Source organism: Neopelma chrysocephalum, unplaced genomic scaffold, assembly GCF_003984885.1.
Source record: "Neopelma chrysocephalum unplaced genomic scaffold, ASM398488v2 Primary Assembly neopelma1_65, whole genome shotgun sequence".
Classification (NCBI taxonomy): Eukaryota; Metazoa; Chordata; class Aves; order Passeriformes; family Pipridae; genus Neopelma; species Neopelma chrysocephalum.
Genome location: NW_020897722.1, coordinates 7,175,738 through 7,187,910, shown reverse-complemented (window position 1 = coordinate 7,187,910; position 12,173 = coordinate 7,175,738). Strand labels below are relative to the sequence as shown.

The following is a 12,173-nucleotide window of genomic DNA, read 5'->3' as shown; positions in this document are numbered from 1 at the left end:
AGTCAAATTTGCAAATGCATTCACTCATGCAAATTTGAGTGCTTTCTCTGGTACAACACACTGTACAGAATGAGGATTACGGATCCAACGCTGCCCAGCCAAAAGTATGATTCTAAAGGGAATTTTGCCCAGTTAGAATTGGTGTGCTTTGGAAGGACTGCGTTTATAGGGAGAAAAAGTTCAAAACAAGCGTCTGGTGGCCACAAGCAAAATATTTTAAATTCTGCAAATAACGAGGCATTTTGGAAAGTTCAAAAGCTACCGACACGAATGGGGCTGCCCTCAGCAGCCGGTGCTTTGAGGCAGTGCTTGGGTGCACCACCATAAATCTGATTATCAGCTCGGGACGCCGGCAAGCAACTTAACTCAGCGTTAAGCCATTTTTAGGCTGTGGCCCCCGTGAAGAAACGGTTCAAGCAGAGGGACCACAACCACCACACCGCCTTATCACCAACACACACCGAGGGAACGAGGGAGAACCGAGGAACCAGTCTGAACGCCCGCCTTGTCCCGGGGCTGTCGCGGCCGTGCCCGCCCTGGCTGGGGAAGGCGAGCGGCCCAACACACCGGGGCGGGCGGGATCACTCACGGAGAGGGAAACAGGGAGAGGGGGAGAAACAACGAGAAGAGAAGGTCGCTGCGTTTCCCCGCGAGGAGCCGCGGCCGCCCCGAGCCCGGCGCGGCCCCCGGGGCAAAGGTGGGCGCGGGAGCCCCTCCCCGGCCCGCACTCACTTTGTACGTGTTCTCCGTCAGCTTGTTCACCTCCTCGGGGTCCCGGGACATGGTGCCGGCGGGCAGAGCTCGGTCCTGCGGAGCGCCCCGGCCCCAGCGCAGCGCCGCGGCAGCCTCGGCTCCCCCTCGGCCGCGAACAAACTGTCAAAAACTTGCGGAACCAGCCGGGGCAGCGCCGCCGGGGCGGGACCTGCGGGGCCGCGGCTCCCGACGCGGCAGGACTGGCTGGGCTGGGCGGGGAGCGACGGGATCGCATCACCGCACCGCGCCTCGCCGGGCACGGCAGGGCAGGGCAGGGCTGGGATGGGCGGGTCGCCCGGACCGCCCGCCCGCCGCTACCTGAGCTGCCACCTCCTCCATCCTCCTCCTCTTCCTCCTCCCAGCTTCCCTCTCCGGGAGCCCCTGCCCCGCTGCCAAAGCCCAGCCTGGGCCGTGTGGAAGTCATTTCAGCTCTGCTGGTACCCCAGGGAAGTCGGAGGTAAACTCTTCCTTCCAGCAATTAAGTGAGGGTTCTGTAGGAATTAATTAGTTAGTCTTGTCAAAATTAATTAGTGTAGCCCTAGCGATGCGGGTGAGGTGGGGGGTGCTTCCCTTGCTCTCTTCCACAGCAGCTTCACATGAGGGGGGTTTCTCAGAGCCCCTCAGGCACAGGCAATAATGTCTTTCTCCTGAATCCTGGCCCAGTGCACTGCCCGAGCTTCGTGCTATGTGCCACAGTTTTCTATGTCTTTCGAACACACACCCATAAAACAGTGCCTCTAGTTATCTTTCCTCTGTGAACTGACTCACGAGGCCTTCATGAAGCAGGGCTGATGAGGAAGGCTTTGGGAAGTCATAAATTTTTGTGGACCATAAATTGGCCAGAGATTGTGAGATTAATTTAAAGTATGCTAGTTGGGATATCTTTCTGATAAAGTAATACCAGCACTACCTTGAAGGACCTTGTGGGAATTTCATAACCTTAGGTACTGAAAACTATATTTGGTGCTGGATGTTGAGTGTGTGAGATGCAATCACTGTACTGACACATTGACCATCCCTCTCTTGGTTGCTGTCTCTCCCTCTGATCCCCTCACTTTATTGCAGCAATAAAATCATGGCAGGCAGAGAAAACTGGACTTGGAACAGAGCCCGAGATGTTGGACTCTGGTGTGGGAGGAGGTTGTTTCCAGGTTTCAAGAGCTGTAAAAGTGTTTTCATTTGAGCATTGGAGGTGCCTTTAGAATTACAGTTACAATTTACCATCTGGAAAAAAAGTGGGCACTTAGAGTGGTATCTTGAATGCAGCTAAATCTCAGGGCAGAGAGGGGGTTTTATGGCACTTCATACTCCCAGGTAAGGTCTTTGCAAACTTCTGGTAGGTATGGTATTAATTGCCTTTCAATTCAATTTATAATGTTATCCTATAGGCATATGAGTTATTTTGGGCCCAACTCTACAATTTATGTTCCCATTACGCAGTGTTTGCTCATACAATCAGTTGTCTAGAATGTGATGTGGCTGTTTGCCTGAGCATGAGGTGAAGAGTCTCAAGTCTTTTGTCTGAAGAGTTTTTTACAACTTTGGAAACAGATCATGCCTGGGTACTACTGCTTTTGTATTACCATATGCCAGTGCTTGGAAAGGATCTTCCTCCCTAACAGGCTGGCATTCAAATTTGAAGGAGCAAGTACCCAAAGGAAAATGTAGAATAGGTTTTCCTTTCCTAATTCTTGCTAAAGGAGCTGGGAATGTACTGTATAGCAGACAGTGTTAATCCTGTTTGAGACAAAGCATTTCTCTTTCCTCTGAACACTATGGAGCTCTGGGAGCTCACCTGAGATTCAGGGTGTTTGTTTCCAGTTGGCCAACTAAGTTCAGTCATAGTAAATAACAATGTAAGTGTTAATGAAATATCAGAAAGAAACTATATGGACAGGCAAATCCAGCTCTTTAAGCATCCAGACCATTGCTATAAATCATAAATTTTCAAATTCACTAGAAAACAAAAGTCTACTTTTACTTGTAATACAAACACAAATATTTTGGTCTCTTAATAAGGGATTTTTGATCTTACATTGTGTTAAGATTAGTGTTATGTTAGATGAAGTCAATTCTGATGTGTGCAAACAACAGGAATTTAGAATGCTCTGATTACTTCTTTTGACGCTTACTTTAACAAATATAGGGTTTCATTGTCCAGAAAGAGGAAGAAGGAAATATTCTTACTTTGGTGGTGAACCCATGCTGCTGTGTAATTATGTCTGTTCTTTTCACTGTGTCTCAAGCAATAACTGCTTGAGTTCAGGTTAGAGGGAACCTGGCAGGTTAGTAGCTTACCTGGTCCAGTCTCCCCTCGGAGTAGGGCTAATTTCAGCATTAGCTTGCTCAGGGCTTCATCCAGGTGAATTTTGAAAGTCTTCAGGAAGGAACAGTTGAGGAATAGAAGGGAGAGTTCTATTTGAAACAACCTGTAACATGGCAAGTAAAGAAAATCATCTACAGTGTTATAGGAGACAATAATTGTTAAGGTTTCACGTGGGTCTATCCCCCGAGGTAAGTCACCCATCCAGCTGAGCTCCTCTAGCTTAACTAACACCCTCTGTGTTGTAACGAGAGCTTGGATATTAGACTGTGACACGTTGCCTATTGAGAAAACAAAACTCCTTCCTCATTACCTGCCCTTCTGCCTCACATTACGCTTTCCTGACGTCAAACTGAAACGTTTGTAGGCTTGTAATTATGCGTAATTACAACAGACCCCCTGTTTCAAAGTGATGGCTTGGATTTCAGTGTCTCCTGGTCTCACTCTTGCCATGGTTAAGGTGCTCCTGGCCCTTGGCAGGTGGGTATGAACAAGAGCAGCCAGGCACAGGCACAGGGGCTGGGCTGGGACTGAGGCCGTTGGCACCTGAACTTGGTTTGGTGCTTATATTCCTGGGCAACGCCTGCTCTGGGCCTGGATCCAGCAGTTCATTCCATGTTGGCCAAAGGCAGAACCACATAGATTTAGCAAAACTGCTGTCAAGGGAGGGATTCACTCAAAATAAGTGCCTATATATATATTCCCTACAGAAGGCCAGCTCTCCCTTGCAGCATTTAAGTTTTGGAACATGAGTAGCAGCAGTAAAAATTTCCCCATGTCTTGTCAGCCTTATAGAATTGAGATTGTAGTGAGAAAATTGTATTGTTGATATAGCTTTTGAAAATGTATGTACTTAGAAATATTCCTTTGTATTTCTTTAAAAGTAGTAATGATTTGATGTGTGATTGTTCTCTGTATGTGTCCTGTTTGCATACCAGTGGCATATTCAAACCTTCTTTGGAAAGGTTTAAGCATGCTGGAAAGGCCCATTAATGTCAGCTCATCATTACATCTTTAACATGTGTTTTGAGTAGCTTAATATGACTGTAACTAATTACATAAATTGTGGCTAAGCAGTGATCACATATGCATGATACAGCCAGCTGTGGCCTATTTCATTCCCTGTGGTCATTATCAGATGTTTAACTTGATTAAGGAAAAAAAAAAGTGTACACAGTGTGTTATTGAGTGATGTCAAACAACAGAGTCAGAATAAAATTTTCTGAACAGGAAATTAAAGTGACTCTACCAGCTTGATTTGCTGATTGATATTTTTTGTCCTCTGTTGACACTTATAAGGAATTATTCAAGTATTTTAATCCCCTTCAAACTGACAATACAAATGCACACTAAATTCACACAAAGTGTCATTTGATAGAATTATATAAAACTTCTGAAGGTTTACTGACCCTTTTGGTCTGAGTCAGCTCTGGATCATTTAAAGGATTTACACCATTTTTTAATTGATGCGAGCAAGCACAAAATCATTTTGTTCCCTGCTGTTCATTGTCCTGAGCTGGTTTCAAAGCAAATGAGCTGTCACTCAGACTTATAGGTCAGTAAGATACTGCGATCTCTGGTCAAGGAAGACACTTAATCAAATGCCCAATTTAAACATGTAATTAATTCACTGTATTTTGGAGGGTTGAATCAAAGAAGTGCAAGATGCTTTTGATTAACTCCTCTTTCTCCAGACTAAAAATAGGATGATGATTTTATCTTGGAGATGAGTGCTTTGAATGCCTGTGTTTTGTTTCTCAATTGTCTCACGTTGCAAATTATTTTGGCAGATTTATAAGATGAATTATATAATCGATTTCATAATTGTGGGGTTTTTTTTTGAGACTTAAAAAGAGTGTGTGGTATGGAAGAATGTGTTCTTTAAAAGGTCTTTTTTGAGATTGCCTAGAATATAGACAAAATTTCACATTCAAGGGAACCTAATAAGCAGTGCTGCTAGCTGTGTTAATAGTTTTCTACTGTTAATTGAAATAAAATATTTAATTCAAAACTCTTATACCCACACATTTTGTGACTGCTCATTTCTTGCTGAAAGTAGTGATGCTTTAATTCTCGTGCTGTGCCCACTAGATGGCAAGCGAGCTATGCACGATGGAGGAGAAGAAACACATCATCTGTATGCACAAGGCTTTCTCGAAGTGCTTTATAACGTAACAAGATAGATATTAGTGGTAAGCAAATGAAACAGCATTTATATTGCTCAGACACAGCCTTAGAATTTCTTCTCAAGAGTGTAAGTGCTGTTAGCATGTTCATGTTATTGAAATGTAAATATACCTTGGGATCTGTAACTTTATTTTGGAAGTCAGCCCTAGCAGTAAGCCAACATCCTGGTGAAACTCCTGTTATAAACTTCTAATCCATTTAGGTTCCAGGGTTTTATGACTCATGCTGAAAACACAGTATTTTAAATACCTACGTGTTTGTTATTCTCCCTTTTGTAATTTGTCAGCTGGGGATTAACCAAGAACAGGTGTGCACTGCTCCAAATGGATAAACTGGTTTTGCCTGGGGCTGAGTGTAGAGTGTGCAGCTAAACATAGATCTGCACATTGCTGGTCTTAGTAATGTCAATAGAGTGGGTATCAGAGCCAGAGTAGGAATTACCAGTGTTTGTGATGGGGTAGAACACAAAGACCTCAAGTGGAATGTGATGCTGTTGCTGGGCTGGGAACTCAACATGCACCAGGTGCAAAGCAGCACTCCTGTGAGTATTTTCAGAGAACTCAAACATAAATTTTGATGCTCTACTTCTACCTCTTCCTTTTCCCAGCTAGGAAAAGATAGACCAAGTAGATAATACTGGTAGTTTGATTGTACTTTAAATATGGCAAATCTCCTAGAATGTCATTTCCACATTGCAAAGAAACTTGCAGCTCATTAACCCCCCTCTATTTTATGCAGCCTTGCTGTCATGGAGAGTTACTAGAAAAGTGTTCAGGGTAGATTGTATTTAAAAAAAACTATTAAAAAGATTACATTATATTCTTCCTGTCTTACCATTTAGTTGTGGACATTTTTTAGAAGCTGTACTGACACCCAAAAAGTAATCCATTTCTATTTTTTGGTAATAAAAATATGATTCCAAAACCGTACATGGATATTTTTGGATGGAACCACACTGAAGTTTCTTTGTATGGACTTGTTATGAGCCTGCCTTCTCCTCTTATGTTCAGTTGCTGTTCTAGGAAGCTGCTGAAGTAGAATCTAACACTGCTGTACCTGCCCACTCCTTGTTTCTAGACACCCACTGGCTGGTGACAATACAGTGTTTTCCAGAAAATGCATGGGCAGTGATGGTTGATGCAGAGTGATGCAGCCGTGCAGCCTGTGATGGATGTTTCTAATCCTGCCTGTCCCAGGGGCCTGTGCAGCCTCGTGTGTGCTCTGAGTGTGTCTCCTGGCAGGCCCAAAGTGGTGCTGACAGTTTCTGTCTCCACTTGAGGTCCTGCACCTTGCAGAATGTCTGAGCAAGGAGGTGGTTGGAGGCTGTGACTGTTCTGCAAAGATGGGAAGATGATGATTAGATCAGACTGGCAAAAGGCAGTCTCGGAGATTTGCAGGAAGAGGATGATTGATTAATTGCTGGCTGTCTGAAAGGTGATAGCTCTAGGGTCAAACTAGACTTCCAGTTACACTGAGATTGGGAGAGTAGCATGGTTAGGGAAGTTAGAGTGATCCCAGGAGCTTTCGGCTCCTGATTAATTGGCTTCATTGAAGTCAGTTCAGTTCCTATGAATTTCCTGAAAGAGCTTGGCTTGACATTCGTCACTTCTGCTCAGCTTTCTCATTCAAAAATAAAATATGTGGGCTGTATCACAAGGAGAGATTCTCAGCCTGGAGGCAAAGTGGTGTGGGGTGGCTCAAATCCACCTGGCTCCTGGTGGGTTTGCTCCAGGACATACTGGCTGCATCCATGCTGGCCAACACTTGGTTTGGGTCACTGCTGGGCCCCACCTGTCGGGCTGAGAACCCTTAACCAGTACTTTGGTTTGATTTTTCTGTTCAAAGTGCCTGAATTAATCCCAGGGCTGTGTTGTAGCCTGCCTGTGGCATTTGCATGGAATGACGATGCAGGTACTCGGTGTGTGCCCTGGGGGCAGAGGGTGTGAGAGCCAGAGGGCACATTGAGGTGTTCCAGCAGAGGGTGAGTGGGGGCAGCTGGATCTGGTGTGGCTGGACATGTTTGGCCTTTAAGCAGCTCCTTGCAATGAGCTTTTCTCAGGGTGCAGCTCAAATTTCCTTTTAAAGGTAAGGTAGCAGCAAAGGAGATCCTGAGTGTAAAGTGCTGTGTGTTTTGTAGGTGATCAAGAGGACTGGGATCTAGGAGTGAACTAAGGAGCTTATTTGTCACCCTGACCTGACATGTGAAGAGCAGAAAGCCCTTGTCTTCTGAAAATGGTGCATGGGCACTGACTTTCAGTGGGGTTTTAAGGCATAATTCTTCCATGTTGTTAAGCCAGAGTTATAGGTAACTTACTAGGTAAGAATTGCTTAGGTTGTGATTCAATACAGACATTGCAGCTGCTCAGTTGTATGGCTTCTGAGGAAGAAGCATTTTACTGCTCTTTTGTCTTCTTCACATAAAGGACTATAATTTCAGTTTCAGATGTTTGTGGGGATATTTTAAAACTTACTGTCCTGGAAGCAGAGAACTTAGTTTCTGGATGCAGGTGATATATCAAATTGCTGCATATTACTGCTGTTCCATTCTAGAATTCATTGAATTGAATATCAAGATAACTTCAGGGGTTTCTAAATGTTAAATTTAGAAATGTCAAATGATATGTTAAATTTTAAGGCTCTTGTTCATATACAAAGCCTGTACAATACTGCTTGTCCAAACTAGGAAAGAAGGGATGGAGTGGATCTTCTTTTGACCACGAGATTGATGTCTTTCTCCTAAATTTAGGACAGAATTTGGTTGAACTAGAATTAATACAAGTTTTTAATTTAATTTATTGAAGCCCAGCTTTCATTTTTATTCCCTTGAGTTTTTGTTTAACTTTGAATAATGTGAACTTTTAAGAGAGAAAACAACTACTCAGGAAACTCTTGCACTGACAGGATTTGTGAAACAATTTGATAATATTTCCTCCTCCTTTGACTCCTAAAATATTGGGAGTTTGCTGTTGTACATGACTCATTTGTATTAGGTGCTCTTCATCTATCTATTGGCTGTGCTGTGTAGATGGAATTTCTTTGTCAACCTGTTTTTCATTAGTATTGTGGAACACATATACTTGCAGCTAAAGTGTTATATAAAGTTTTATATCTCTGCCCACATTTGTTACTATTGTAACACTGCTTAGCAACTAAAAGTAAATCAAAAGAACAATAGTGAAAACCCACTCAAACTCCCTCTTTACAATGGAGGCAAGGGCCTAAGCTGCAAAATTCAGGTATCAGTTTAGATCTGAAATTTTTAGAAGATCGGGGATCTGACACTGATTTTATGCTTTTAAGTGTGAAAAGTCATCAGAGTTCTGGTCATCTAGTTCTGCTTTTGGGTATTTACAGACCAAGACAAAAGGTTGAACCAAGGGTATTACCATACATAGTAATGAATTAAAAAAAGGGACAATTAAGATTGTTTCCTTTTTTGGAACACCCAGAAAAGATGTAATATTGTACTATGAGTTTATTCTAGATCAGTATCCTAAGTCCCCTTCCTCCCCCAGATGACAGAACAGATGGTTCATCTCTCTCCTACAATTTCTGAATCCTTCAAAATCCTCACTATGAGCAGCTGGGTCTTTCTTTCAAGAAGTCCTGCACCTCTAGTCCATTTTAATTCTCAGCTTCACGACTAACTCTTCAGTAACACTGCAAGTATTAACCTGTTGTGTTGATTTTTCTGGAAATTACTAAGGGATGAGGTGGTGTGCAGAATTAATACTTCTGATGCAAATATCAATACAAGTAGTTCTTCTTCAGCACTGCAGGAGAAATGCACAGGGAGAATATCCATAACCTCTTTTCCCCAAAGTTTTTTATCTAAGCCTGTAGCCTTTCAGCAGCAGAACTGCTTTGCTGTGAGAGCTGTTGGCAGTGTAACCAGTTTAGGTCTGTCTATACCCATGGATGGCACTTCAGGCAAAAAAGGATGTTGCAAATTACGCAGGTAAGATGAGAGCTGTAACAAGTGCCATGATGACAACATTACCATTACTAGGAAGAGGGCTGAAATCCTGGTTTATGATGGGTATTATGTATTCATAGTGGAATAATGACTATAAAAGGAATCAAAGCATCCTTGACATACAAGGACCAAAACCTGTACTCACAGAAAACAGAAAGGTGAAACACAGGCAGCGTTGTGGCAAATGGACAAGGAGATCGTGAACACCTTCATTAGTAGCAACAATGAAACTGGTCACTGCAATTACTGCAGGCGGGGAGGGAAAAAAGAAGTTACTTTCTTTTGATTTTCTTTTGTTGTGGGGAACTTTCCATGACCTCAAGAGAACTGTGGCAATTACGTAGCATCACGTCAGGAATGACATCAAAGTGACCAGGACAAATGGGCTGTGTAACTGGGAATTTAAAACCACGCATTACTTACATTGATGGATAACTTTTTGGAGATGTGAGCATTTTTTTTGTTGTGATTCACCAGCTAGCAGCTGGATATTTTTCCTAAAATATTCAGAAATATTCAGATTGCTAAGTGCAGCCAACAGTTTGTGCTGTTTGTGTAATATTAATAGCTAATGTAAAAATGTATAATATTTTATTAGCTCTTCACATCCCTTCTTCAGCAGCAGCACAAAGTGGTTGAAAAGGCAGACAGTGGCTAAATAGGAATCCCACTTACATAGGAGGAATCACTTGATAACAGACATCCACCAGAGCATCTTAATGTAAACTTTTCTCCAATCAGTTGAAATTTCTGAGCAAAACAAGAGTTGGAAATTTGGTTTTGGTTCTGAGTTAGTCTCAGCTGCCAACACAGTCCACCAAGAAAGTGGGTAGCAGCATATGAATTAGGGCAGTGCTGTAGCTTGAATTCTGTTTGATGTTAATGCTGCTCTGACTCACAGTGTGATCCAGATTTTACCAGAGCTGCGGTGCAGTTCCAGGTCTGAAGATGGAACTCCCTGGGTGCCACCCACCTGTAGCAGCAGGTACAGCTGGGTCAGGTGCACTTCAAATTCTGAGCACCTTTTTCATTGCAAATTTTGTGCCAGTCTCATTCTATTTCTTTAACTTTCAATTACTCCTGCCCCAGCTACAAATTCTATTTACCAATATCATAGAATGAAAATATTGTATAAAATGAAGCACATATACACAAACTAACAGAAGTCCTGTTTCCCATTTCCAGCTCTCTAGCATTATGTTCCCTTACTCCTTGCCTTTCCTGCTCATTTTATGACTCTTTCCAATCTCAATTTCTCTCTGCAGTCATTGATTACAGAGGTAATGTTTCCCATATCAAATTTAGGGCTATAAAAATAGGCCCCAGTGCAGAAAGTATTTTAAAGGGAGGCTATTTTAGTTGAGTTAGTGAGGTTATGTGTTAGAGAATAGTGACACATTCATTAATTTTTCTGTAGGGAATTGTTGGTGAAGTTTCTTTTTTGTACCCTCTCATTCTTTCCGCTGATTCATTCTCACCTGTTTTCTGAGATTGTAGTGACCTTGCAGAAATATAACGTGACCTAAAAGCTCAGATTCATTAGAACATGATTATCATGAAGCAAGAGGTCTAGCAGAGGCATTTAAAATGAGAATGTAACATAGGTAGCTTTTTACTTTTATGGAAGTGTGAAAATTTGAGTTACATTTTCATTAACTTGAGACAAGTAGGTCTCCAGCATGATCGGTGTACCTGCTGTACAGCGCTGTGAAATAAGCCAGAAGCAGCATCTTTCCCCCTACTTCCTCCTGCTTTTATTGATTTAAGTGAGGCTCTGGGGTATCTGATCCTATCCTGTTGCCTGAAGATTTATTCATATAACTCCCCGTGCATCAGCATGATATTATACCACTTGTTCTCCAGAGAAAATAATTAAGTGAATTACTAACGCATAAAATGCTCAAGTTAAAATGCTTAAATATTCCATTTGATGCAGTTATATATAGCTTAATGTAATAAATGCAGTATCCTCTTAGTCAGAATGCCTTGTGTGGCATCCTCTTAGTCAGAATGCCTTGGCTTTCATCTCCATTGCAGGGAATACTAATTAACAGTTGATTCCAATTTTGTCAAGGTTGCTGGGTTGTTATATTCTTAAACAAGACCAGAAGGTGAAAAAGGACTAAACTGTATATAAATTAAAAGTAATCATCAGAGGTCGGTGCAATCATGTTATTACTTTGGGATTGCAGTTATAAGTACTGTGCTATCACACAGTTTCTAAAATGAGACAGAAACTTAAGCTATTGCCTGACTTGTAGCAGAAGTTGCTCCTGAGAATGTCAAGTTGGTTCATCTTAAGTGCAGTTATTACAAGGAAAGTGAGAATAATAACCAAATGCAGCCAGTGATGGAACAGGTAACAGAATTCAGTCTTTCACTGAAGGAACTAGTGTGAAAATGTGATTCCAGAAGAGCTTCATGTAACACAGCAACTAGTGGATGACAGGAAGTTCCCAGTATCTTGGCCACGAAAGCCATCAAATAACTGCCAATTGTGTGTAAGTTACTGAGAGCTGGAACAGTCGATTCTTTTTCTGATTACTTTTTTTTGTGTGTGTTAGAAAGGCTAAATCATTGAAATTGAACTTTTATGTGAGAGATTGTTTAATTTTTGAAAAAAAACCCACTTTTTTTTTTTTAGACCTGAAATTAATTAGATGTCATGTATTACAGTGAAACAAAATCTTTTTATGTTTGGGTTTCTTCGTATTGTTTAAAAGAAGATAAAAATAAGGAATACGTTGAAACCTTTTGTCTCAGCTACATCAAATATTTTTTTCCTGGATACAGTTCTCTTTGCCTGGGAACAGAACTAGCAGTTCTCGATTTTTAAATTTTTTTGTTTTTTCTAAATTTTTGCCTTTTTTTCTTGTTTCACTATGGAAACAAGCATTTTAACTCCCTGAATCTGTAGCGAGAATACAACTGAAA

At 41.8% G+C, this 12,173-nt stretch overlaps 1 protein-coding gene across 1 annotated transcript in view; it reads right to left on the bottom strand.

The window, feature by feature from the left end:
* BAIAP2L1 (BAI1 associated protein 2 like 1) overlaps positions 1 to 879 on the bottom strand; it is a 34,496-nt gene extending 33,617 nt beyond the window's left edge. Inside the window, exon 1 of the mRNA XM_027683574.1 lies at positions 733 to 879. Coding sequence (XP_027539375.1) covers positions 733 to 783 — 51 coding nt within the window. The 5' untranslated portion in view covers positions 784 to 879. The remainder of the gene's footprint in view (positions 1 to 732) is intronic.
* Positions 880 to 12,173: the final 11,294 nt, after the last annotated feature.